The sequence below is a fragment of the Alexandromys fortis genome, unplaced genomic scaffold (assembly GCF_014885135.2).
Source record: "Alexandromys fortis isolate MF-2015 unplaced genomic scaffold, M_Fortis_MF-2015_v1.1 scaffold_15, whole genome shotgun sequence".
NCBI lineage: Eukaryota > Metazoa > Chordata > Mammalia > Rodentia > Cricetidae > Alexandromys > Alexandromys fortis.
Window position 1 is genome coordinate 16,953,560 of NW_026067911.1, and position 27,552 is coordinate 16,981,111.

Genomic DNA, 27,552 nt, shown 5'->3' on the forward strand with positions numbered 1-27,552 from the left:
TTAAAGGCAAGAGGTGGTGTGTGTGTCATAAATACGTGTGGGGAGGCCAGAGGACGTCAGGGTCCTTCCCCAGGATTCTCCGTGTTTGTTTCTTTTGTTCTCTTTCCCTCTCTCCCTCCTTCCTTCCTTTTTTCCTTTCATTCTTTTTTTTTTTTGAGACAGAGTTTCTCTATGTACTCTTGCCTCTCCTGAAACCTTTTCCTCTCTTTCTTTAATGCCTGTAGTATGTCCTCAGATCCTTCTCTCTCTGTCTCTCTGTCTTTGTCTCTCTCTCTGTCTTTGTCTCTCTCTCTCTCTCTCTCTCTCTCTTTCTCTCTCTCATAGGCCCTTCATCTATACAGCCTAGGCTTGCCTGGGATTCATAATTCTCCTGCCTCAGCCTCATAAATGCTAGGGTTATGGGTGCATACTTTACCTGGCACACCCTCATGATTCTGAGAATAGATGATGGGAGGATTGAAAAGAACTCATTTTCAGATGTTGAGACACCAATGATCACACTGTTGTGCAGTGGGGACACTGCTGTGCAATGGTCACAGCGCTGTGCAATGGTCACACTGCTATGCAATGGTCAAGGACACTTGACTCACCGCTCCTCCTGCTTTGCAATCCCCAGTGCTAAGACCACAGACATCAACCGCCGTATTCTGCCTTGTTAAACTTTTAGCTTTTGAGTTTGGATTGTTTTCTTTTTTTCACTAAAACACTTTCTAGAAAAACAGAGACTGTCTTTCTGTTAACAAAAAGTGGGGAACTTTCCTAAAAAAGATGTTGGTGTGGTCTAGAGGAAATCAACAGCTGTAGCATCACCCGGCTTTCCTTCCTTCCTTCCTTCCTTCCTTCCTTCCTTCCTTCCTTCCTTCCTTCCTTCCTTCCTCCTTTCTCTTTGTGTTCTTTCCTTTTTTTTTTTTTAAAAAAAGATTTATTTATTTACTTATTTATTATGTATACAGTGTTCAGTCTGCACACCAGAAGAGGGCACCATATGTCAGTATAGATGGTTGTGAGCCACTGTGTGGTGCTGGGGATTGAACTCAGGACCTCAGTGTTCTTAACCTCCGAGACAGCTCTCTGGCCCCATCATTCAGCTTTGTATGAGATAGTTGTGGACCATGATAGTGGATTTATTGAAGCCCTTTCATCCATTAGGTTGATGTTCTCATTTCCCACTTACCTCTTGGTGTGTAATTCGGACGCCATTATAAAAAGACATAACAGTATTGGGTCCCACTGCTACCTTGGAAAACAGCCCTTCTCCCGCACTAGAGATGAGAGAGTCCGCAACATAAACCCTAAACAAACAGCAAACAACAAATAAAATCGTGAGGTTTTCAGTGTGATGTGCCACTCTTGGTACCAATCACTGAAACCCCATTATGGTTATCCATATGAATATGAGTACCATACGAATCCCAAATGACAGTTTCCAATTATTCAACAAAGAAGGAGACAGGGCGAGAAATTAAACCACACTAAGTTAGCAGCAGTAATGGAAGAAATAACTTTCATCTCTTTAAGAGCTGTATTCAAAATGAACTCCACCCGCCTCCTTTAGATGGGGTATCTGCCTCAGACTTTCTCTGCAGCCAATGGCAAGCAGGAACTTCTTCATCTCCCCCTTCCCCACAAGACAAGGTTTCTCTGTGTAGCCCTGGCTGTTCTGGAACTCTCTATATAGACCAGGGTTTTGTGAACGCTAGGCATACATTCTACCAACTGAGCTACACCCCAGGCCTCAAACAATGTCTTCTCCAGGCCTGGGAAGATGGGGGCTCTTCCACAGGATTCGGGTTTGATTCCCAGCACCCACATGGCATCTCACAACCATTTGTAACGTCAGTTCCAGGGATCTTATAGCTGGATCTCATGGGGCATGGCCTCAATGGTGGTTCCTTCCTTTCTGATGACTCTAGCTTGTGTCAAGTTGACACACAAACCAGCCAGCACAGTACTCGATAGACCTTTCTGAAAAAGAAACTAATGTTTATAGCTAATGACAAGAGAACATTTCCCAAAGTTTACTGATACTGTGCTCAAATTTCTCAAAGCCAGAAGACAGAGGAAGACTATTATTTAGTTAAATGCCAAGATGGGTTGTTTACACAAAAAGCGACAATGAGCTATAGCCAACAAGCATTTCCCAACAAAGGGGTTAGAGGTCAGCTAACTCCAGGTCAAATCTGACAGTTCATTTTTGTTGATAAAGTTTTATTGAGATACAGCTGCCTTCCCCAGTTTAAGATGGTATCTGGCTGCTGTAGTGCTCAGAGGCGGAGCTGAGTCTGTGCAATAGACAACATGGGGCCTGCAACCGTCCACATTGTTACTTGGTGTTCTTCCACGAAAAACCGCTCCTAATCACTGCTTTATAAGAGAAGCACTCTTGGCTGTGGAACAGAGGGAATAAGAGCTTATGTCCCACCAACAAATCTTTCATTTCTTTGTGCACTGTTAGGGGGTGGGCGCCTGTAATTTTGGTTTATTTTACGACCTGGAAATATAAATTATTGCTTTCAGTTCTGCTCCTTTCCTGTGACAGAGTGATACATGTCACCCTTTTGCAGGTGACCTCACGATGTGACACTTCGTTTGGTGCAGGTGGGGCATCCCTTCCTGCTGACTTTGTTAGCAGAGCGTGGAGGCGGCCCCTGCTGCCGGGTGTCAGGTGTTAAGAGACAAGGTGAGTTTTGCCAGTCTCTCTCAGTTTTCATGGCCTCCCAGAGAAGAATATGTCCTGGGGGGCTGTTGTTCCTTTAGTCAGAGTCTTGGAATGAAGAGATGTGAAACAGACCTGAACCCAACTTGAATCCTGGAGCCCAGCCTAGTCCGGCTGAGCCTGGTGAAGCCCAAGCAAAAAATGGTTGAACCTAAGCCAACCCACAGAACCATGAGTATAATACAAAACGCTGACCTCTGTAAACAGCCAAGCGGTTTGAGAGTATTCTTCTGCAGGATCTCACAACAGACTAGACTGATAGATGGATACAGTTGGTCCTGGTGTTTTTGGGGTGAACACAGAAGCCAGTCTACTACCACTGTCCCTGGGCCAGGATCTCTTGTCAAAAAAACAGAACATATTCTCCCTGCCTGTGGCACTGTGGGATCAGTGCTGTCCCTCCTACCGGGAAGAGGCAGAAAGTAAACAAGAGGTAAATCACACCCTCAGGGGCTGTCCTTACTCAGCAGAGCAGCCGAGGGTAAGCCACGCCCCGGGGGCTGTCTTTACTTCCTCAGGGAAGGAGAATGAAGAGAATTTTGGGTATTGAGAATCCATGGTAGAGGGCAGCCTTCCTCACAGGTTAGGTATGGACAGAGCTGACAGGGAGAGGTGCTTTAACACTTGCTATCACTGCCTTTGCTTCTATCCTGTCTTCCCTTAGGAATAAGGAAGTTGCTTTATGTTCCAAGGGTCGTACAGGAGGTGTCGGCTAGGCTTGAAAGAGCGTGGATTGCTCCCCTAGAGGACTGCATCATCAAGAATCCCAAGAGGGCCTGGAAGATGGCTCACTGGGCAAAAAAAAAAAAAAAAAAAACGCCTGCTTCCAAGCCTGACCTAAGGCCTCGCCTTTCCAGAGGGTGGAAGGAAAGAACTGATTTCTAACGCTGTTCTCTGGTTTCTACCTGTATGCTTCCCCAATCTCCCAGCGTCCCCAGCAAGGGTGTGACTGTCTGACTCAACACTTTACTGACAGAGTTCATTCTAGAACGAGACATGAGCCTGCTTGATAGTGTAGAGACCTTCTGTGAACAGCCTCGATACATAAGAATATAATTAGTCTTCCTCAGAACGCACACACACTTGCTTGGAAGTGTGCCAAGGAAAAGTAGTCATGGAGAGGCTTGGCTCGAGCAGGAGCCCAGCCTGAGCCGAGAGCCACAGAAGCTTAAGGGTGCCCACCACCGGGGGCTAAACGGCACGAGGAAAGCCACAAGGAAAAGAGTTACCTCTCGGACTCATAGGGGTCTGGAAGGAGGGCATCACTGGAGATGCAGGAGGAAGTCGATTTATCGAAGTGGTACACGGAACCTGAAAGGCAAACCAGCACGTCAGGTCAGGTGCAGAGCCGGGCAGGACATGCAACGTAAGTGGGGGGAGTTCCAGGCTGAGGCTTTGGGAGGCGCCTCTGGTATCTGTTTACTCGGATACATCTGTGATCCACTGTGAGAAAACATTGCCTAAAGTGGTCTCGATGCCTTCAGACTAGGCCCCAGCGTAAGACACAGACCAGCCTAGACCAGCCAAACCTCGAGGTGTAGCAGACCTGTGGCTGCTGTCATAAACAGGGACAGACTGAGGAGCCTGCTTTTGTGTGTGTGTGTGAGAGAGTGGGAAAAACTGACTGACATTCGTTAAAGTGGGCTCCCCAGAGAAGAAAAGAAACTTCCTTGTAGGGCAATGGTGGTGCACACCTTTAATCCCAGCATTCGGGAGCCAAGGCAGGTGGGTCTCTGTGAGTCAGAGGCTAGTCTGATCCATAATGAGTCCCAGGACAGCCTGGGTTACACAGAGAATCCTGTCCCAAAAAACCAAATCAAAACAAAAAACCAAAACCACCACCACCACCAAACTTCTTCAACCTGCCCCCCACAGGACAACTTACTTCCAGATGTCACTTCAAAGTGTGGTCTCCCTTCTTCCATGGCCGTGAGGGTGGCCAGTTTCCCTTCGATCATCTCTCCATCAATAAACTTTCCGTAGAGCGCAGTCCTCTGATCAGGGTAAACATAGGCTATCTTCTCTCCAGTCATCTCCCCATCTTCATTGACTTCCCCGACCAGGCTGCCTCCATCCTGGTGGGAGAAACCGAAGCCCAGAGGTGTTATACTAAGTGTCCATCTGGAGGGCGTGAGTTCAGAAAGTTTCTTCTCTGCACTCCAGTCCCCTTAAGAACACCAACACTGAGAATAACAGTGTAAGAACCTAGAGCTTCTGACAGGAGTCAGAGCTCTTCATGCCTCTGCAGATAACCCCTCAGCCACAGGTAGATACACTTCTGGAATGTTCTATACTCAGGGACACGCATGCCTCCTTTAGAGTAGGAGACTGAAGTGTACGCAGTTACGGATACTCTAACTTGGTGCGTTATCTAAGAAACAAACACGTTACACTCAGAACAGGCTTGCAAACATTTAAGGGAGATATAAAGCGCATGCCTGTAATATGTTAAGGGGAATCTATTACAGCACAAATATATTATAAAAATATAAATATGTAACTGTATTATAAATATATATTACTGCACACACCTGTACTCTCAGCACTATGGAGGCAGAGGCAGGGGGATCTCTGATCTCTGTGAGTTTGAGGATGTCCTGATCTATCCAGGACAGCCAGGACACATAAACAGACACTGTCTCAAAACAAACAAACAAACAAACAAGCAAACTTCAGTTAAAATGTACTCCCCCCCCCTTTTTTTGCAGCACTGGGGTGAACCCAGAGCCCAGGACCTTGTAGGTCTTTACCTCTGAACTAAATCCGTATGCCTTTAAGCATACTTAAGAATTAGTTTGGTCTACTCAAGTAAAAATAGAATTGTCTGTATTTTCTAAGGGCTAAACAAAAGACCTCGTCTCTTCCACATCAGTTCTTCCTTCTGTTCTTCATCTGTGACTCCCCAGCCTCCCTCCAGGAGAAGGGCCAGCTTTGCTTCATTCCACAGGACCTGCGCCAGAGTAATTCTATGTCCTGGTAAGGGCCAGGGTCACAGCCGGTAACCAACTAGACACACACACACACACACACACACACACACACACACACACACGTTGTATGTGTGTGCTCCTATACACGTGCATGTAACTGCATGGGTGAGCATGTGACACGGTACGTGTGTGCAGGTCAGAGGACAACTTGCAGAGAAGTCATTTCCCCAAGGGACCTATCATGTTGCCAGGCTCAGTGGCAGGAGCTTTACCCACAAAGCCACCTCGCGGACACTTTTTCAGTTGAACTAGGCTACTGCAGCATTAGTGTTAACTTCATTTAGGGTGCAAGGGATGGGTCCCTCTCAAGGAAGCCTTGACTGCACAACTCATCCATCTGCGTCCTTTGTAGGCTTGCTAAACAATTTGATAGCATGGCCTCTCGGACAGCTTGGCTGATGGCCTCTCGGATAGCTTGGCTGATGGCCTCGGCTCAGGTAGCTGGGAATGGCTGCTTGATGCAGGTTAACCCTCCGTGCTGCTTACTGAGGCGGGAATAAGTGGCGTGACCTACACGGTTTGCTCAGCTCACCGCGGTCTAGTCGTTCTTTTGTGGGGAGAAATGATCAGTTAAAATAAATTTCAGAACTTTTGAAGAAAAACACACAGCATTATTTTTCACAGGCAGAAAGCACAGCAGGGTGACACTTGTTGCTTGTTGTACTTCTGAAGTTAATTCGTACTAATGTGGTATGAATAGGGACGATCTTTCTGTGCGATCTGCCTTTGGGGTGCCGCTGAGGCTCAGCGCGGTAGAGCACGCGTGCCTCTTACGTGCCATAGCTAACAGACGCCCACATTATGCTTATTTGAAGCCAAAGTCTGTGCTTAGGGCCTCACCTTTTCCCTCAAAAGTTGAATTTATTTCTTTGGACTGACAAAATAAAAATCCTTTGGTTTTCAAAGGGAGTTATGAGTCTTTTAAATTGAAAAAAAAAAAAAAAAGAGATGCATTGGAAGTTAAAAATCAAACCAAAACAAAAGGGCTTACTTAGCGGGACCGCAGGTGACGTCTCTCGGTAGAGAGCTCAGCTAGCACGCACCGCGCCCTGGGTTTGGATCTCGGCACTGCACAATCTGGATGTGGTGGTAGCACCTGTAACCCTAGCACTTAGGAGGCAGAGGCAGGGGGATCAGAGGTTCAGGGTCATCCTCAGGTACACAGAGAATCTGAGGCCAGCCTGGGCTACAGAAGCCTGGGCTACAGCCTGGGCTCAAAAACCAAAACATCCACAACAAAATTTTTGTATCTCTAGTTCCTAGAGAGATCCTATAAGTATGCTAGGGAGAATGGTTCTGTTTTCCCTTCTCTTGTTCTTGCCTGTTACAAATACTGCCCAACTACTCTATCAAAAAGCATTGGGTGGAGGCCATGGCCTCAGTCTGCCCACTGGCACCCGTGTCCAAAGGAGTAGTCATTCTCTGTTGGGTAGGGATTAACAAGATAAAGGCTGCTTGGAGTGTCCAGTCTCCCTTTTCACTTACCCTCCCCTGGGTCCTAGGCACTGTCCTGTCAATCCCAGGAAGGCCCACGTCCCTCAAGAGAAGCCCCCAGTGCTTCCGCAGCAGAAGGGCCCGAGAAGCCTGTTGCGACTTTGGCTTTGGGTTCACACCATGCCTCCAATCCAAAGTTAATGCAATGAAAACTGGCAATTCAGTCCCTGACACTAATGCCTGTTTCCGTATTGATTCGGACTCCAGAGAGCAGAGGGGTGCCATCCTCCTCTTCCACTGTCATCAGATACCACACTTGAAGCAGGCGCCATGGACTATTCTGGAAGCTAGCCATTTCCCAATGATTCCCTTCCACGCCAGAATCTTCTCTTGGCATTTAATAAGACCACAGGATAAAATGTTGCTATAGCGGCTGATGGGTGGTCCACGCTCTAGTGACTGGCCCCCACCCGTGTGCCTGCAGCAGTACTAATTGTACCCAGGGGACTATTAAAAAAAATGAGAAAAGAACATAAAGGTGGGAACTGACATGTTGGGGGCGTCTGGGGGGGATTGGGAAGCTGAGCTGGAGGTGCATATGATGGATACATGTTTATGAAATTGTCAAGAACACAAAAGATCCTCTAAAAACCGTTATTGTACATTTGGGTTTCAAAATTTGGCTCCACCCAGTGAGATGAAGGCAGGAAATGGTCTCAGTGTGCCTTCGATCTCATCAGAGGACTTCAGTTGATCCTAGTCAGAAGCGAAATGACAGGGAGTGGGAGTCGCTGGGAATTCCTGTTTCGTCTCTCTCCCATCCTCTGCCTACACGGGGCTCCACTCGTTCTCCTGACAAGTCTCTCTCAAATGTCAGTAGCTCCCCAGTGTCGTGGAGCTCTGCCTGGCCACGCAGGAAGCCCACTCTCAGTGTTAGAACTGTAGGTACCTTGGCACCTGTCCATCTGCTTGTTTGCTTCTACCTAGACAGTCCCCAAACGATGTCTGTGGATCAGAGCCGATCAAGCGGAGACCTAAATGTTTGTGCAAGTCTTAGAGATCAACCACATTCTTCCCCTAGAATGCAGTTTCTTTTTAAAATTCTTTTTATATGTGTGTATGGTGTGTGTGTGTGTGTGTGTGTGTGTGTGTGTGTGTGTGTGAGGGAGGGGGGTGTTGGCTCTCTAGAGCCCCCACTGTGGATGCTGAGATCCAAACTCCAGTCCTCATGTTAAAGCAGCAGCAGCTCCTAACTGCTGAGCCATTTCCCCAGCCTCAAACTTCAAGGCTTAAACCCTTCTGTCTCAGGCTCCCATAGCAGCTGGGACCACAGGTGCATAAACAGTGTCAAGTTCAACGAATTAAAAACACGATTGACTGGCTGGGCACCATTGTGTGTGCCTTTAATCATAGCACTAGGAAGGCAGGGCCCCGGCTGGTCTGCACATTGAGCTCCAGGACAGGCAGAACTATGTAGAAAAACCCTGTCTCAAAAAATAAAACAACAACAACAACAACAACTGTACTTACATGATGTTGGATATCCTGCTCTGTCTGCCTTATTCCCTTGAGGCGGGGTCTCACTGAACTTGGAGGTGTGCCAGCCCCAGAGATCCTCAGTGAGAGCATTGGGAGGGCATACGTGACCAAGCCAGGCTTTTTACTTGGTTTCTGAGGATTTGAACTCAGGTCCTTATACTCACAGCAAGTGCTCTTATCTTTTCAGCCACTTAAACAGTTTCTAAAGAATAATAATATGGCTCTTCCTGTCTCTCTTCTGAAGAGGGGGCTGCTGCCTCTCTCTCTCCCCTTCCCTCTCCCCCTTCCCTTCCATAACCCACTAAATAAACTCTATAATCCCCCCAAAGGATAATAATGTGGGGGCTGGAGAGACGACTCAGCAGTTAAAAGCACTGGCTGCTCTTCCAGAGGACCTGAGTTTGATTCCCAGCACCCACATGGTGGCTCACAACCATCTAGGGATCTGATGCCCTCTTCTGGCATTAAGACATACATGCAGATAGAGCACTCAAATAGGTAAAATAAGTAAATGAATCTTAAAACAATAAAGTGAAAGTATAAACACTATGTATGCTGTTTTTAAAAAAAGAATAGTAATGTTAGCTATCAGGAAGGGGGATGGGGTGGGGTAAAGGTGCTGCACAAGCCTGAGCTCAAGCCCTGGAACCTATGTGAAGGTGGGAGAGAGAATGGATTCTAGAAATTGCCCTCACATGGCTGCCATACATATGCGTGACACATGCATCCCCACACGTCATGCACACACAAACAACACATGTAACAACATGTAAGTGCATTCACTGAGGACCACTTCTCTTGGTTTACATGTAAAAACATGCTTTTTGTGGGACAAAGTTTTACTATGTAGCCCAGGCAGACCTCAAACTCTGTCTGTCATTGAGGCTGACCTTGAACTTCTGATCCCCTTGCCACCATTCCTAAATGCTGGGATTCCAGGCAAGCACAACTCCATCTAGCCTGCTCTTACTAATAACTCAGAGCAAGCAGAAAGGTATTTTCAGTTAAGCTCTGGGCGTGATAAAATAGTAAACAAAGTATATCTTACGGTCTATTTTTCAAAACATGGTTTTCAAACTCATCAACAACAGATGGGATATTTGAAATGCAAACAAAAGTTATTGATTCCAAATCATGGGCTCTGCCATTTCTATTTGCTGCAGTTCACTCAGAACCAGCACAGTCACCAAACACTTAGAGGCAAGTTCAGTTACATCATCTTAATGTGAGCAGTGCAAGTCCATGACGCATCGTCATAGCGAGAGGGCTGTAAAAACCAAGCTGCAGTCGTGTAGAGACTCCAAAAAGGATTCAGTCTCACGTATAAAACTAAGCAACAACTGGGCGAGATGGTGCATGCCTTTAATATCAACGCTTGGAGGCAGAGGCAGGAGGATCTCTATGAGTTTGAGGACAACCTGGACTACAGAGTGCATTTGAGGCCAGACAGATTACACAGTGAAAGCCTGTCTCTCCCCCTATATAAGGTTATTCCCCCCCCCCCCTTTTTGACACAAGGTCTCTCTGCATACTCCTGGCTGTCCTGGATCTCACTATGTTCTGGGACTAAAGGCATGTCACCATGCCCAGCCATTCCTCGTATGCATTTCAATGATGAAATAACCCCACCACTTCTTTCTACCTGCCAAAGGAATTAAAAGCAACTTTTTTTTTTTTTTTTTTTTACTTTAGAGATGGTACAATAAAGCTAGTTTGTTCCAGTGCTGAATAAACACGCAGGACTACTCAGTATGACTCAGAAGAATAATTAATAGCAACCTCAGGCCTAGTCATCTAAGTCATAGCGAGCAACAGCAGGCAGGTAGGCCTCAGACACTCTCGTCAATAGCGGCTGATCCGTGACTTCACAGCGGATACATTGTACTGTTTATCACGAGGAGTCAAAACATTGTCTTAAAACGAGCTCCTTCCTCTCAGAGCCAACAGGCGCCAGCTTACCGGGTAATGGATCCAGCACACTCCATGTCGAATGTTGTCTTTGTATTGTCCCTTGAAGATGAGCCTCCCGTCAGTGTCATACTCCTGGGCTGGTCCGTTCAGCTCTCCATCCACATATGTGCCTTGGAGAACACCTCCATCCTCATAGGTGTATACACCCTGGCCCTGCAGGGCGTCATCCATGTAATATCCCTCCAGGGTACTGGGAGGCAAGGGAGAACAGAAACAGTCAGATTATACAGCACTACAGCTCTCTCTCTCTCTCTCTCTCTCTCTCTCTCTCTCCTTTTTTCTTTGCCAAAGGAAAGAGAGAGGAAAAAAGGCCCATGTTGGGCTGAGAGCAAGTCTCAGCTGCCCGTGTCTCCACGGCCACGCAGATGCCCAGCTTACCCTGGGGCACCAGCGTTCCCACGGTTACACTCTACCTAACAGTGGGAAATTTGTTTCTCGCACAGTTCTTAGATGGCTTGCATATGGAGCTCTCCAATCAAGCAAGTGTGGGGTAGCCTGTGCAAATGGCCATCTTCCTTTCAAGCCACTAATATTCCATTCTACAGTAGCAATGGTAACTGGCATCCAATCAACAGACTCTCCTTTGATCCCTCTGGAAGACTGACGAGTGATGTGGGAGTGTCATATATCAATCTGTTGATTTCATTTGTTAAGTTATAATAAACCAGCTGCTTGGCCTCATGGCTTGGAACATAGATGGGAGGAGTAAACAGAATAGAATTCTGGGCGGAAGAGGAAGTGAGGTCAGACTCTGCTCTGCTCCCGGAGAGAGACCAGACAACTCTGCGCTCTGGAGCAGAGACATCATGGACGGAGGCTAGAATCTTCCCGGTAAGCGCACCTTGGGGTGCTTACACACATCATTAGAAATGGGCTAGTCCAGGTGCGAGAATTAGCCTGTAAGGGCTAGAGTTCATGGGCCAAGCAGTTCTTAAATGAATACAGTTTGTGTGTTGTTATTTGGGGCATGAGCTAGCCAAGCGGCCGGGGTGTTGGGGACGCAGCCCCACCGCTCTTATTTCAACAGACGAGGCCTTATTTTTGTGTTGTACGGTCATGTATCCCTCAATGGCAGGGACAGGCTCTGGAAAATGTGTTACTAGAAGGTTCTGTCACTGTATGAACAACGCAAGTATACACACACAACTCTAGAAGCTATAGCTGGGTCCATATCTAGGCTACACGCTAATCTCATGGAGTCGTGTGTGTGTCACTCAGCTGTACACATGTGTTCATGTGCGCGGTCATGGACATAAAGGATCTGTCGGGTAAAGGAGGGAGATTGCAGGCTCAACCCTGCTCACCCCGTTAGCAGCCTGACAAAGCCCAAGCCCAGCGGCTGGACCAGAAGAAAGCTCACAGCACACTCAAAGTGATTTTACCACCCTTCTACCGCTGTCCTCAGAAAACACATTTGGAAGTTCAGAAATACATTTTCTGTCCAATATCCTTATGCAATGGAAGGAAGTTTACCAAAAATACCATTTGGAATAAACGGAAGGGCAGCTCAAGGCATTTTTAAAATTTTAAATGTGAGCATTAACACTGCAGAATCAGAGGGTAAAGGCACTTGCTGCTAAACCTGAGGATCTGAGTTCGATTCCCTGGATACCCACCACGGAAGGAGAGGACCCACAGAGGCAAGCTGTACGCCGATGTCCACACGCAGGCCTCCACCTCGCTACCCATAACATATGTACACACAATAAACAAATGTAATTTAAAGATCAAAAAGATAAATACTAGCTATTCAGAAACAAAGACGGTTTAACACCCGGCTTTTAGTCCCAGAGTTCGCTAGTAGGCGTTTTAAGGTATGTCGTGAGCATCGTATGGGACTCTAGCCTGCATGGTGCACAGAATAATCCAGCACAAGAACACTGCCGAGCAAGCACACACTGCTCAAGAGGCCGTGCAGGACAGCACACAGTACTACAGGGTAAGGGAGGATAAACACATCCCTTCTACTGGAACAAGCAAACACTGTGTGCTGGGTTAAGTAGGCCAAGCACACACCATGTTCTGAGCTAGGTAAGATAAGCACACACCATGTTCCGGGGCAGGGAGAATGCAGAGCGAGGTACAGGGTTTGGGCAACCTGTCCCTGACTCTGTCTCGTCTTATGACTGAGAACGATTTGTAATTATTAAAATGAAACTCACAGCCTGAACTGTGACGGCGTCTCGTTTCGTTGTAATGACACTATCTGTGGCCTCCCAAGGAGATAAATAGTTCTCCTTCCCGTTTGTTTGTGTTATCAATGACAAATAGGCTTATTAAATTCATGAATGGAGTAAAGTATACTTTCACATAGCTTTTGCATAACTAATCAAAACTCTAAGTCAGTGAAGCTGAATCAGTGAGATTCGACTGTCATTAGATTCACACAATTAACAAAGAGTCGGCTTGGAGAAGGAGCACTAATCAACGGGCCGGCTGCTGTGTGCAGCGCTTCAGCCATCTATCTCTTCGTTTCTGGGAGGGGCTGTCAGGTCAGGTACAAGATGGGGCCAGAAGGTGGTGGTGCATGCCTTTATTCTCAGAACTTGGGAGGCGGAGGCAGAGGTGGAGGTAGAAGCAGAGAGAGAGGCTGAGGGAGAAGCAGAGCGGCAAAGAGGCAGAGGCAGGCAGATCTCTGTGAGTTTGAGACCAGCGAGGTCTATGAAGTGAGTTTCAGGACAGCCAAGGCTATACAGAGAAACCCTGCTTTGAACTCCCAACCCTGGAAAAAGACACAAGGTGTTCAGGGAAGCCTGGATTTTAGACAGGTTATAAACTTCAGCGGGTGCATATCTCGGATATTGAATATAAGATATAAATATAAAAACACGCTTTGTCGTTGTTGTCTGAGGTTTTAATTTTACCAGTGTGCTAAATGTTTTTATTTGCTAGTCCTGCCAACCTGTTTGACTTTAGATTGTCAGTAGTGTTCAGAACGTTCCTGTGTATATTTGGGTGTTGTCCCAACAGACATACCTGCCAATACTGCTCAGATTCATGATCAAATCTAAAAGTCACAGGTCTCTCAGACAAGTTAAAAATCAACAGCACAGACTTGCAAATGTTTTTGTAAGTGTAAGTTCACGCATGCCAGGGCTTGCACACAGAGGAGGGAGGGACCAACCTTTGGGGATCAGTTTTTCCTTCCACTGCTGAGCTCAGATCATCAGGCAGATGCTTCTACCCCTGAGTCATCTTTCTGTTTGGTTTTGGTTTTCCTCCATACAGGGCTTCTTTGTATAGCCCTGACTGTCCTGAAACTCACTATATAGACCAGCCTGGCCTCCAGCTCACAGAGCTCCGCCTGCCAGAGTGCTGGGACTAAGGGAGGGGCCTCTACACCCAGCTCCACTGAGTCATCTTGTTTTGATCTCAGTCCCAACAGTGTCCAATGGTTTGTCCTCGCCTCTTGGCCTGGGAGAGTATTCTCACTTCCCTCTCAAGGGAGACAGTCCTTTTCCTCTGCACAGCTGGCTTACTGTGCACAGTGAGCGCAGTTTCTGAAGGCCGGGTAGCAAAGGGCGTTACAGCTAGCCTAAATTCCAGACCCGGGAAAGCTTCCTTTTCAGGGATGTAAGAAAGCTCTTTCTCTTTCTGCAGTAATTTATGAGTGACCCACTGAATGGAAGAAGGAAGGAATAGATACCTTTTATATTAAAAAATAAAAACCAATGTGTTCATTGCAACAAACCAACCTTAAGTATCCCTAAGCTACAGAAAGTATAGAGTTTCACTATTCTTATCCAAAGTATTTGTTTGACTTTTTTTTATGTAAACATCACACATTTCCATCCTCCCTCCCCATCGTCTTTCTTTTCCTTGTCCTCCCCCCTCTCTTGGTCACAGGGTCTCACTGTGTAGTCCAGACTAGCTTCAAGCTCAGGACCCCTCTGTTCTTCGTTGGTGTTGGGTTACAAGCTTAGAAAACTATGCTCAGCTCCGTATTTCACTGCTGTTCGTTTCGAGACAAGGCCTCATGTACTCAGGCTGGCCTTGAACTCAACATGTAGCTAAGGATGACTGTGAACTCTTGCTCCTCCTGCCTCTGCCTCCCAAGTGCTGGAATTGTAGACATAGGCCCCCACTAATGGCACCTGCCGTTTCAACTTTCGTTCTCTCTTTTTCTGTGTGTCAGAAGAGGGTGTCAGGTCTCTTGGACCTGGGGTTACAGGTGGTTGTGAGCCATCTAACGTGGGTGTTCTGAAAAAGCAGCAAGTGTTTAACCAGGAGGCCATTTCTCTAGGCCCAGTTTTAATGTTCTTAATCCATGTTTCCTTTTAACCCGCTGACAGACTCCTCAGGATGATGCTAGGAAACGACCACAATGGGCACTGGATTGTTTGGTTTTTCTGGCAATGGTATCTGAAGCAAACAACTGGAAAACTGAGGAGAAATGAAAACATCAGTCTAAGTACATTTCTTACTCCTCACATATACAGGCCTTTTTATTTTTTCAACATTTTATTTTTATTTTTTGGTTTTTTGAGACAGGGTTTCTCTGTGTAGCTTTGGAACGTGTCCTGGAACTCACTGTGTAGACCAGGCTGGCCTCGAACTCATAGAGATCCGCCTGCTGCCTCTGATTCCCGAGTGCTGGGATTAAAGGCGTGCACTACCACCACTGCCCGGACAAACCTTTTTTAATTTACGAGGTGCTAAATTTCCAAAAACAATTAAACTAGGAACTAGAACATAAAATAGAGGAGAAATTGAGCAGTTACGCACCCCAACTGACACACCTGCATTTTATTTAAACATTACCATATTTTCATTTGGAAGTAGCCTCTATAGTGTCTGAATACGTGAAAGTATTTAGGAAGTTTAGCTTTTCTTCATAGTTTGGAGACTGAGGAGTTTCTGCCCTTTCCATCTCTGGACCTAACCATTGTTCCTTTTTTCTAACAGGTGTGCCCAACCTGTAGCTTGTGGGGGCGCATATGGTCTGGGGTAGCTATAAGTGTGGCCAACACTAAATCTCAAGCTTGGTTAAAACTTAAGATTTTTTTTTGTGGCTATTTTTTTTCTTTTACTAACTCTATTATCTTGTATTTTTCAAGTCTGAACTTTGTAGATAATAACACTGTATCCCAAGCCAAGAGAAACGATACAACAAAGAGGACCCTAAGGGAGACATACTTGAATCTACATAGGAAGGAGAAAAAGACAAGATCTCCCGAGAAAATTGGGAGCGTGGGGGTCACGGGAGAGGGTAGAAGAGGAGAGGGAAGGAAGGGAGGAGAGCAGAGAAAAATGTATAGCTCAATTAAAAAAAAAAAGAAACTACAAAAAATACTAGCAGGTATGTCCAACTTTTTATACTGGAACATTGTGACCAATATAAAACGTTAGACACACCTGCTAGTATGTCCTCATCAGTTTAAGAGTCGAGAAAGAAACTTGAAAGTGAATCAGATTCTACATTCAAGTCTCATCTCTAACAAATCAAATTGTGGCTTAGTTCGAGAACATGGTTCTAGGAACTCTTCCATGTGGCTGTATTATTAGCCAATACTGCAAGCGGAGAAAGGCAAAGGAGCCCTAACCCATCTGCTAAAGCTACTTCCAGCTAACACCTTCAGCCTTCAGGGGAGGATGGGCAAGCAGAGCGAAGCTCTTCCTGCGGTTCATCTGCCTGTGTGCCGGGCACCTTCAAAGTCGCCCCTGTCTTTGTTTTTAATCCTTTCACAGAGGATGTGTGAGTCTAGAGAATCCGATGATCACAGAGACCCAAAATAACAGCAATTAGCACAATGTTGTTCTCTTCTTTAAGAGGAAACCCTAAAAAAAAAAATGTACTGCTATAGACTGAATGTTTAGGTCCCTGGAAAATCTGTACATTGACACCTTATTTCCCAATGGGGTGGTCCTAAGAGGTGAGGTGTTGAGGGAGGTATTAGGTCATGAAGTCAGAGCCCTCCTGAGTGCATTCACTGCCCGTATAAAAGACACAAGGGGGGGGGGGTTGCTTTCCCTGGCTTCCTTCTCCAGCCCGTGACAAGATAAGCTGCCATCTGTAAGCCAGGAAGCAGGTCCCCATTAGACTCCAATCTAAGCTTTTGATCTCAAAGCTCTCAACCCCCCAGAACTATGAGAGGTGAACACACCTCAGGTAGACATCATCAGAACTGAACTGGAATGTGTGAACACTGGTTGGTACCTGGTGCTGAGTGCTTGCTTTCTGATGGGGTTGGGACAGGGGAGTGGGAGAATCACACCTTTAGGAGTAGTTGACGGTGGTGTGACTGTAGCAATGTTAAGACATTTGACACTTTGATGTTTCCCCTAGCAAGCAGTCTTCTAGGCCACTGTGATCAACTAAGAGTGGAGTGACATCAGGGTTAGTCACCATCTCCATCCATCCCCTCCCCGGGCACTTGGCAGGTGTGCTATGCCTTCCAAGGTCTTTGTAGTTTTTCCTCACTCGATCATTTATCCCCATCCCACAAATGAGAAAACAGGAGTTTGGGGAGGCCGTTACCAAATGACCCTCCAGGAACACCTTCCATCAACCTGTCGGGCTCCTAGCAAGAGCTAACGCACCTTTAGAAAAGAAGCCGGCCAGATGGAGGTGGCACATGCCTTTCCTTAATCCCAGCACTCGGGAGACAGAGGCAGGTGGATCTCTGTGAGTTCAAAGCCAGTCTGGTCTACAAGAGCTAGTTCCAGGACTGCAGGGCTTTACACAGAGAAACCCTGTCTTGGAAAACAAACAAACAACCAACCAAACAAACAAACCAAAAATAGCTAAGAAGTGACCTTAAAGAAAACAAAGAAATGTGAGTTTGAGGCCAGCCTGGTCTACAGAGTGAGTTCCAGAACAACACAGAGAAACCCATTCTCGAAAAGCAAGAACCAAACAAAGAAAGCACAGAAAAAAGGAAGCAGACCCATTACTATTTTCTCACTTCTGGTGAGAATGTAGTGGCAGAAGTAGTAAGAAAAAAAAAAAACCGGTTGCATATGAAAATGAATTTAGTCAGTGTTTCACATCTGTAATCTCAGAACTTGGGAGATAGAGGAAGGAAGATCAGGAGTTCAAGATCATGTTCAGCTATATAGTGAGTGTGAGGCCAGCCTGGGCTACACGAGACCCTGCCTCAGGGGGAAAAAAAAGAAAGAAAGAGAGAAAGAAAATATAGACATGGCTGGGTAGTGTGGGCACACGACTGTAATCCCAGCAGAGGCAGGCAGATCTCTGTGAGTTCAAGGCCAATCTGGTCTACAGGAGGTAGTTCTAGGACAGGCTCCAAAGCTACAGAAAAACCCTGTCTCGAACCTCCCCCCCACCCCCCAAAAAAGAAAATATAGAAATGAATTCACCTCAACTCTACGCTTACTAGCTAGGGGACTCTGGGAAAGTTACTCAGCCTCCCCAAGCCTTAGTTTCTTCATAAACATGGAATTGTAAATCCAAATGTATTTGCTTGCTGACCGTGGTTTCAACAAAAGCCTGAAGATGGTCAGGAACACAGAGAGGATTTTGCCTCACATGAGCGGCTGGAATACATGATTTCAAAAGTTCACTTCCACCCCAGCTTCTCTGAGGTGCGATCAAGCACCTTGTAGGAGCCTGGGAAATGTCAGCTGTGCTCATCGGCCCTCAGCCCGTAGGGTCCCTCTCATCAGGACACATCAGTACAGGAAGCCAATGTCAGAAACTGGCTCTGGGAGGCTGGGGCTCAGGTGACAAGTTGCCTGCTTTTGCAAACATGAGGCTGTGCCTTTGTCCCTTAGAACCCACTTAAAAAACAAAACCAAGTATGATGGCGTGGGTTTGTAATCTCTATCTAGCCTACTTGGTGAGTTTCAAGTCAGGGAGAGACCCTGTCTCAAAACAAAAGAAACATAAAGCACACCAAGATGTGGCCTTCTGGATGACTCAGCAGGTAAAGGCTTGCCACCAAGCCTGATAACCGAGCTTCATCTCTGGCACCCACATGATAGAAAGAGAGAACCAACTCTTGGAAGCTGTCCTCTGACCTCCACACACTGTGACATGTCTAGCCCCTCCCAATAAATCAATTAATGCAATAAAAAAGGATAATTCAAGATTCATGGCAACGAGGAACAACAAGGAACCTTTTTTTATCCTCCACAAGTGTATGCACACATACATACACATATATACACACATATCATATATACTTAAACATATATACATACACAGATATAAACATACGCATACACACATATCATACACATGCACACACACAAAAGAAAAATGACTTGGGTATAGAAAAATAAAAGCATAGCAAATACTTTGAAAACCAGTTGGCACATCCAGGAAAAGCATTGACAATAAATATTTACACTCTGGGTTCTATCGCACACGCTAGTGACCTCAGCACTCTACAGGAGAGGCCGGAGGACAGCAGGTGTGAGGACAGCCAGACAACTTGAAACAGCATCGAAAGGGCAGGCAACAAAGTTCGGTGGTAGAACCCTCAGCATCATGAAGCCCTTGGTTCCCCAATACTGAAGGATAACCATACATATAATAAACTTCGTCTTGAGCCTCGGACCACACAACTGCCTAATATTCCCATCCCATAGCCTGAAAGTAGATGCCAATGGTTTGTTTGTTTGTTTGTTTTTTCTTCTCCCAGTTCTAGGCTAGTGACAAGTTCTGGCTCTAGTTTTACACATTTTGGTGGAACAGAGAACAGTTAAACTGTACTGCACATCAAGATTAGAGATTACAGTCAGAGGTGCAGATAACCAAGCCTTCTCAGTACCAGAAAAGCACTTCCACAGTACCCTCAGGACCATACGCATCCGCTGTCATGCTCCAGACCGCGTGCCATCTGAGAGGAATCTTGGTCCCTACCTTCCTACTAAGTTTCTGCGGATAATAAGGAGTGCATTTTCGGCACACTGGTTCAAATGCTCGGTCTAGCCCAAATGAGCTCAAAGTCACTCATTAACGCTCTTTTACACCAAGTCCGTAAAGCTACTACATACAACAAATTAGCTTGACTGTTTTGTCTACGAGTTAGTCAATTGTTGGCTATCCTTATCTAACTACCAAATTTAAAGTGAGAATATGGGTGTGTGCATAGTGTGTGCATGTGTGTGTGTGCATGGGTGAGTACATGGGTGTGTGTATGTGTGTGGCCATCTGTTCTAACTTGTTTTCGGTTCCCACATCCACATGGCAAAGACTTTACTATCGTTGTTTTAAAGTATCAAGTTAAGGGAAAGTGTCATAAAGTATAGGAGATGTCACGGAGATTCTGCACTCAAGGAAACTCTACTTAGGTGGGGAGGGGAAGAAAGACATTTATAAAAACGTACATCGTTGAATGAATAAAAAATAATCTCAGAGTAAAGGAACAATTGACATTTTCCAGTAAGAGAGCTTTGGTTAAATTGTCATGGAAGAGGAGCAGGAGAATTACTTTCTAGACAGAAGCTTCTGAAAGAGGAGCCACTGATGCCAACACCTGGAAAGAGACCCTGGGATCAGGTATCCAGAGGGTATTGTACGTGCATATACGATGTGTGAGTATGTGTGCATATATGATGTGTGTGCCTGTGCACATGGGTATGTGTGAGTGTGGGCCATGCTACATGTGGAGGTCAGAGGACAACCTGGGGTGTCACTTCTTGCTTTCCCGCTTGTGTGATGTTGTTGAGCTATGTTACAGTTTTTGAACTGTATTTGTGCAAATGGGTCCCCCTGAATCTGACCCCCTGAATCTGACTTGGCAGAACATCACTGGACAGACACATGCCAGGCTCGGCACACCTTAGGCTGACTTCCGTATAGCCACCTCTGTCGTTGCTGGCCACCAAAGCCTTGCCTACATGTTGGGGTTACTCTCACTCATCTTCTGCATTAGGTGTCCACAAACTTTTAATTGAATCCATGCATTTGCATCATTCCTTCTTTTGAAATAATTGGGAGACCTCCCCCCAACCCCAAACAAAACAGGCGAGGGCTACCTGCCGTCAAAGAAGAAGAACTTCCCACGTCCGTTCTTTTCTCCGTGCACGAAGTTGCCCTCAAATCTGTCTGTGGAGGAGTAGGTGACTGTGCAGAATCCGTGGGGTAACCCATCATCGTCCAGGTGCCCTGGGGAGAGAGAAGCACAGGCCACACCTTAGCACCAGCCACACGACGCAACCACTGTCGGCTCAGAGCTGCCGAAGGTGCTCCTCCTTTGTGTGGAGGCCAGAAGAGGGCCTAGGTCCTTGTGCATCTGGACTTTCAGATGGTTCTGAGCTGCCCAGCATGGGGAGCTGAACTTCAGTCATTTGCAAGAATAGCACACGTGGGGCTGGAGAGATGGCTCAGAGGTTAAGAGGACTGCTGTTCTGGAGGTCCTGAGTTCAATCCCCAGCAACCACATGATGGCTCACACCCATCTATAATGAGATCTGGTACCCAGAACAAGATATACATAATAAATTAAAAAAAAAAAAGAATAGCATATGCTCTTAACTGCTGAGCCATCGCTCCAGCCCTTGCTTCTGTGTCTTGGAAGGACTCAGCATGCAGAAGTTGAGGTTTTGTACACTTCATGAACTGGCCAGTCCACACAGGAAGGCCCGGACTCATTTGAGGACAGACTGGCTTGCCTTTTCTCTGGGACTTGGGTTTCTCCTTAGTGGGGCTATCTACAGCACTGGTTCCCACTTCCCAAGCTTCCCCATAGTACATATGTTTGGAACGAACATCCAGCTTCTCATCTTCACCCGAAGGGTGACTCAGATGGTACTGAGTTACAATCTTATTGTCACACCCACTACAGTGTAGTTCTTTTTTTTTTTTTTTTAAATTGTTTCACTTTATTTTATATGCATTTGTGTGAAGGTGTGGGATCCTCTGGCACTTAAGTTACAGAGAGTTGTGAGCTGCCATGTGGGTGCTAAGAACTGAAGAATTGAACCCAGGTCCTCTGGAAGAGCAGCTGGTGCTCTTAACCAAGAGCCATGGCTCCAGCCCCTACTCTGCAGACCTTATATGTTGCAAACATGCAATCTGATTTTATGTTACCCTAGAGTATGTTACTGAGCACCAGTACAGTCTGGACACACCATTTTTTCTTTTTAATCTTACATTCAGATAACAAAGGAGAGAGTCATGTGTCGAAAACTGCCCTAATATTTAATTCTTCGCGACTGAGAGTCCTTCTAAACTTAAACTTAAGCTAACCCTAAGTGCTCTACTCTAGAAAATCATCTCAGCTGTGAATGTTTAATGGTAGCTTTCCATACTCCCTATGTGTCAGAGGGCTTCTGTTTTAAATGGAGATACAGATGTCCACATTGCCACTGAAATAGTGGTCTTGGGCCCCAGGAAGAGTCTGACACTCACATTTGACTTCCTGGTGCTTTCTGGTTAGACCACACAGCCTAACGCCCAAATGGCCAAAAGACACTTAAGGAGTCAGCGTCTAGGTTCTTTGTTATTACCTCCGTGTTTAGCAAACCCCATGAACCCCTCATTAGCACCCCCCCATCATCTGGGTGAGTAGATTTTGCAGAAATGAAAATAAAGACAGTAATTACTCTGCTGTCTTTTCCCTTGGGTTAACGACCTGGATCATGGGTGGAAATACTGAACACCGTGCAATGCAGGGATATTAAATACGTGAACGTGACTTCCAGATGGCTCACTGGTGTAAACACAGAACCCTGGCGCCAGAATGAGTGCTTTCATCTCCTAAAACTTTTATTTTAAGATGATAGAGTACCAGGATAAGGATAGAACTTAGTGGTAGAGCCGCTTATATAGCATGTCTGAGATCACAGATAATCCTCCGACAGGAAAAGATGAAAATTTGAAAGAGAATAGAAGTTGTAAAGGAAGCAGTAGCCACAATGAAATCAAATATTCTTTTTATTATTGACTACTGACACATAAAATAATAGCAACAAAATACAATGTTTCCTCGCTCTACCTGACTAGAACATAGTACAATGGTACATGCTATTATGTATTTGCTTACTTATGTCTGTGCCTGGTTGGGTTTATGTGCACCATACACATGAACGGTCCTGCCTTCAGAGGCCAGAAGAGGTCATTGGATGCCCTGGAGCTGGAGTCACAGGTGGTGAGCCATCATGTGAGCGCTGGGAACCTAACCGAGGTCCTCTACGAGAGCAGGTAGTGTTCTTAGCATGAGCCATCTCTCCAGACCCTATGTGGCTATGGAAATACACCACAGACAGTCCTGTAGGGCTATGTAAACACATCATGGACAGTCCTGTAAGGCTATGTAAATACACCATAGACAGACAGTCCTACAGGGCTACATAAATACACCACGGACAGTCCTATAGGGCTATGTAAATACACCACGGACAGTCCTATAGGGCTACGTAAATACACCACGGACAGTCCTGTAGGGCTATGTAAATACACCACGGACAGTCCTGTAGGGCTATGTAAATACACCACGGACAGTCCTATAGGGCTATGTAAATACACCACGGACAGGTTATTTCCCTTCTTTAAACACAACCCTTTCCTACAAGGCTCAGAAAATCCATGATCAGCAGGGACCTGGTCCAAAATTGCTTTCTTCTGGTAGAAAAATTAAATGACATGATGTAATTCTGACACCTAAGTCATGCGGATAATTTGGACAACTCTTTTCTAACTACCTACTGGTGATATTCTTTCATTAAAGCAGATCAAATTTACCTTTTCTCTCTTTTAATAAAAAAAACACTCAATGTAGAACTAAAAGGTTTCTCTTATGAAACATTGAAATCAATTAAACGTAGCCATTAACATTCCTATGAATTTAGTGTCCTACTTTTGATTTAGGTGGAGATATCAGAATAATTAGGTTAGTCTCTCAGGAGAGTTATTACCGATGGGCCGGAGACACCCCCACAATGGAGAAAGGTTCGCACACTTCAGACCTTAAACCGCGGTTGTTAGTAAAATTGTTTTTCTACTTGAGACCAAGAGAAACGCTATGATAAACGTGAACACTGCGGGGAAAGAGGCCGGTGTAATCCTTCCTCCCTTGTCCTATTTCTGCATCAAACACTGAAGGTGTGTCACCTTCTGCACTGAACTCAGACTCCAAAGCAAAATGGAAGGTGTTGTGTAACAGAAAGCTGGCTGAGGGCAGTTCCGACTCCAGGTGAGAGGGCGTGGGCGTCTCACGCCTGCCCCACGTGGACCCCTCCGCAGCAGGCCAAGGAGGAGGACCTCCTTCACGTTATCCCAGAGAACTGCTGAGTGACAGTTACGTCTCAGGTGACCTTGGGCATTTAGAAGATGTCTGGACGGGTGGCCAGTCTCTGCTAGTCTGGCTGCGTATGCAAGTTCTGAAAGCTGACAGACCTCAGCAGGATTTCCATCTTGACTTGGTTTTGTTTTGTTTTCCCATCCTTAAGTGCCATGCAATAATAAGAATTAGAACCTAAAGGAGCATCCAAAACTTCCACACTTACTGTAGCTTTCTGGGCAGTGTAAAACATCAGCAAAGCCAACAGTTGGGCTTGGTCCTGAAAGCTTGCAATCTTTCTGCGGGGATTAGGAGTTCAAGGGTGGCCCCCAGGCACACAGCAAGTTTAAGGCCAGCCTAGGCCGGGTAACATTCTGTCTCTAACACAAAACACAACAGAACAGAACGGAATGGAACAGACAGCCCCAGTCAAAACAATAACAACAAAAGGACTCGCAAAGCAGAAAAGGCTAGGGGACAGATTAGGTTGTTACAGTCCTGGTGTCACTGAGTATTAGTGCTGAGTGAGATCTTGGCACGATTCTCCTGTGGGTGCTGCTGGGACAACAAGGTTCTGTGGTATCACAGCCTTTAGCTGCCGGCCTCCAGAGAAGAAAACAACAGGAAAGCTCCTTGCTTGGGGGCCTGGGCTAAATGCTTTCTTGTCACCTATATTCAACCTCACAACACCTGCAAGAGACTGCAGACCACTCTAAATAAAAAAAGCCTCCGCCTCAAACCCACCAACTTGCTTTCTGTCTAGAGAAAGGCAAACTGGTCGCTCTTTCTCCTCTCTGATGGCAGAATGAGCTAGCTCTAAGAGCTGCAGCTACGGCCGGGCAGTTAAAGGGCTTTCTGTTCTATCCCGAGGACCGTGTTCTAGCACCTCATTGGGCTGCTTAGGAATGCCTGCAACTCCTGCTCCAGGGAATCCCAAACCCTCTTGTGCCCTTGCAGGGCACCAGTAGACACATAAATAATAGTAATTTAAAAAGAAAGGGAAAGAGAAGCTGTTTAGGGGGACAAAGGGGATTAAGTGGGAGGCAGGAGAGTATGGGGCAATATAGCCAAAGTTCAATACATACTTGTATGAAATACTCTTACAATCCAGGACCAGGTATGATGACAAGAAAACATATGTTTTTTTTTTTTTTTTAAAAAATCAATGTTTCAAGTTTTATGACCATGTAAATGACTGCACGCTATTGAGCAAATTTTCTTATATAGCTTTTCAACTTAAAAAAAAAATCTCTAAAAACAAACAAAGAAACAAGGAAACCACCAGCAATGCCAGGCTCCTTATAGAGAAGTGAAGGAGGTTTTGTGGGCAGGCTGCAGAGAATTGCCAAGATTCTCCACATCATATCCTGGTTGCGAATTCCTATCCCTTGCCTGAGTTGCCTAACTCAGTGTGGAAACTCTAGTCTTTGCTGAAGACTACAGAATGCGTGGAGTCAGCCAACCACCTTCCAGGCCAGTTCCCACTACACAGAAGGTGGGCACCAGGCCCAAACAACAGGCCAAGTTCACTGGAATGACCGCTTTGTGCTCATAACAGTCCCAGCAAGCAAGCCACCCGGGATCTGTCCACAGACAGACTGAATGATAGCCGGAGAAAAGAAAAAGGAACGTGCCTAAATTTTTTTTCCCATTTTGTTTTAATTTTGTTTATCTACCAAACAAATAGAAAGCTAAAAATCTCCCCCCTGAAGTTACCTCTGAGCAGAGATATTTTTTATTAACTTGATAAGATTAGTTTGTTACAAAACTGGCTGTGGATCGGAGATGGACCGGTCCCTGGCCGTCTCCCAGTTACTCACAGAAATCTGACAGTGTGGTTATTTTCCTTAGAACAAGAGCTCCTGACCTATGTGCACCCCTGGATTTGCTGACAAAACACCTCCTCCTCTCCCTCCACAAAAATCATTTAAGAAAAGGCAAACTCAGCAATGCAAGGAATGTGAGTTCTTCCTGCTGTAGCCACAGTGGCTAGGAGAGGCACAGGAACCCACACGTCAGCAGGTTAGGGTCACAGTTTTCATGTGGCACACACAATAGGCACAGTCAGGTCACAGCACACTGTCCCAGGCACACACATGTAAGAGTCAGGCAGATCGGACAGTAAGGGACTGAAAATATCCTTACTGTCCGGAGGCAGTTGGGACAGTAGAACGTGGAACCCAAGTGGCTTTCACTTGGGTTCCTTGTTCTGAGGACTCTGATATTGTCCCATCTTGAGCACGTTCCCTCAGTGTGTCTTATGAATTTCCGGGCTTTTCTTCTTCTTCTTTTTTTTTTTTCTACTTTCATAACTGCACATCTGATACCGCAAGAGCCTGTAGGTGATGGCCTCAGCTATTGCTCTAGCCCTCCAACTGCCTAGCGCATCAGAAAGCCGAACTTCCCAGTAGCACTCTGACCCTGTTATTCCCGGCTCCACAGCCGCGGTTTCAGCCCACAGCCTAGGCTTTCAGTCTATGACCCGCTTCCTTTTCCCAGCTCCCCCTTGGGTGTCATCTCTTCTTTTCAGCCCCTTGTTTCAGCCAGAGCCAAAGAGTATTTTCTGGATGGGCCAGACAATTCCACACTGCTCACCTTCACTCACCAAACTCCTCTCTCAGCTCAATTCTGCCACCTCTTCAGGGAAGTCTTGTCCTATCTACTTCTCTAGGCTGCAAGGAATTGTGGGCCTCAGGGTGTGTGGTGTGTGTGTGTTCACGTGTGCACGCGCGCACGAGCGGTTCTTGCAGAGACCTGGGGTTCAATTCCTAGTACCTACATGATGGTTCACAGATGTCCACAATGCTAGTCCCAGGAGACACACAATGTTCAAGTACATGAAAACAAAACATTCATATACATAAAAGAAAATAAATGAATCTAAGCAAAAAAAATTTTAAAGGGAAATGCCTTAAAAAGATAAGAAGATGTATCTGGGTATGGCAGTTCAAGCTGTCATTCTGCATCAGGAAGCTGAGGCAGGAGAACTGGGTTACGTAGTGAGTTCCAGGTCAGCCTGGGCTACATAATGAATTCTAGGCTAGCCTGGGCTACAAAATACAGACTGAGACATTGTTGGGAAAGAAAGGAAAAAAGGAATAAATGTAGGTAGGCAGGCTTAGAAAGAACAATGGCAATTGACAAAGGAACGTCTCAAGTCTAGCCTGTCTCCCTTCTTTGACAGGTGTTTTTAACTTCTTTAAGTTTCTCTGTAAAATGAGGACAATGTAGTACCCAACTCCTAAGACTGGATGGATAATGTCTGAGAAGCACTTAGCCTAGACGCTGCACACAATAAGAGCGAACAATTACAGAGAGGATGTTAATAATAGCTGTGACAAGGGAACCGGCGGGAAGACGGCGCGTGTGCAGAGCTGGTGTCGAAGCAGCAAGGTACCCAGACTAGTTTGGGTTAGGAAATGCTCACAGCTGTTTATACCAGTTCAGAGATGTGCGTTAGACTTCAAGCAAAGAGCAGTGCAAAGTACCAAGGCCAAGGATGTCTGAAGAAAGGCCAAGGAAGCAGTGTCCTCCTGCAAGCACACACTTGCTCCAGGCACCCTGCAAATCCCAGCCTGGAATGAGTCGGAAGGCATCTTTTTCTCTTTTCTGACTTATTTACTTTATCTTATATGTGTGAGTGTTGGTGCCCACAGGAATGGAGTTACTGGTGGTTGTGGGTTGCCATGTGGGTGCTGGGAGCCAAATCCAG

The 27,552-nt window shown here is 46.0% G+C and overlaps 1 protein-coding gene across 2 annotated transcripts in view; it reads right to left on the bottom strand.

The window, feature by feature from the left end:
- Setd7 (SET domain containing 7, histone lysine methyltransferase) overlaps positions 1 to 27,552 on the bottom strand; it is a 44,695-nt gene that overhangs the window by 12,820 nt on the left and 4,323 nt on the right. For both annotated transcript variants that reach the window (XM_050138457.1, XM_050138458.1), the window contains 5 exons: positions 20,596 to 20,725; positions 10,639 to 10,840; positions 4,602 to 4,791; positions 3,946 to 4,027; positions 1,175 to 1,292 (listed from right to left, as the gene is read on the bottom strand). In XM_050138457.1, the coding sequence (XP_049994414.1) occupies positions 1,175 to 1,292; positions 3,946 to 4,027; positions 4,602 to 4,791; positions 10,639 to 10,840; positions 20,596 to 20,725 (722 nt within the window). The remainder of the gene's footprint in view (positions 1 to 1,174; positions 1,293 to 3,945; positions 4,028 to 4,601; positions 4,792 to 10,638; positions 10,841 to 20,595; positions 20,726 to 27,552) is intronic.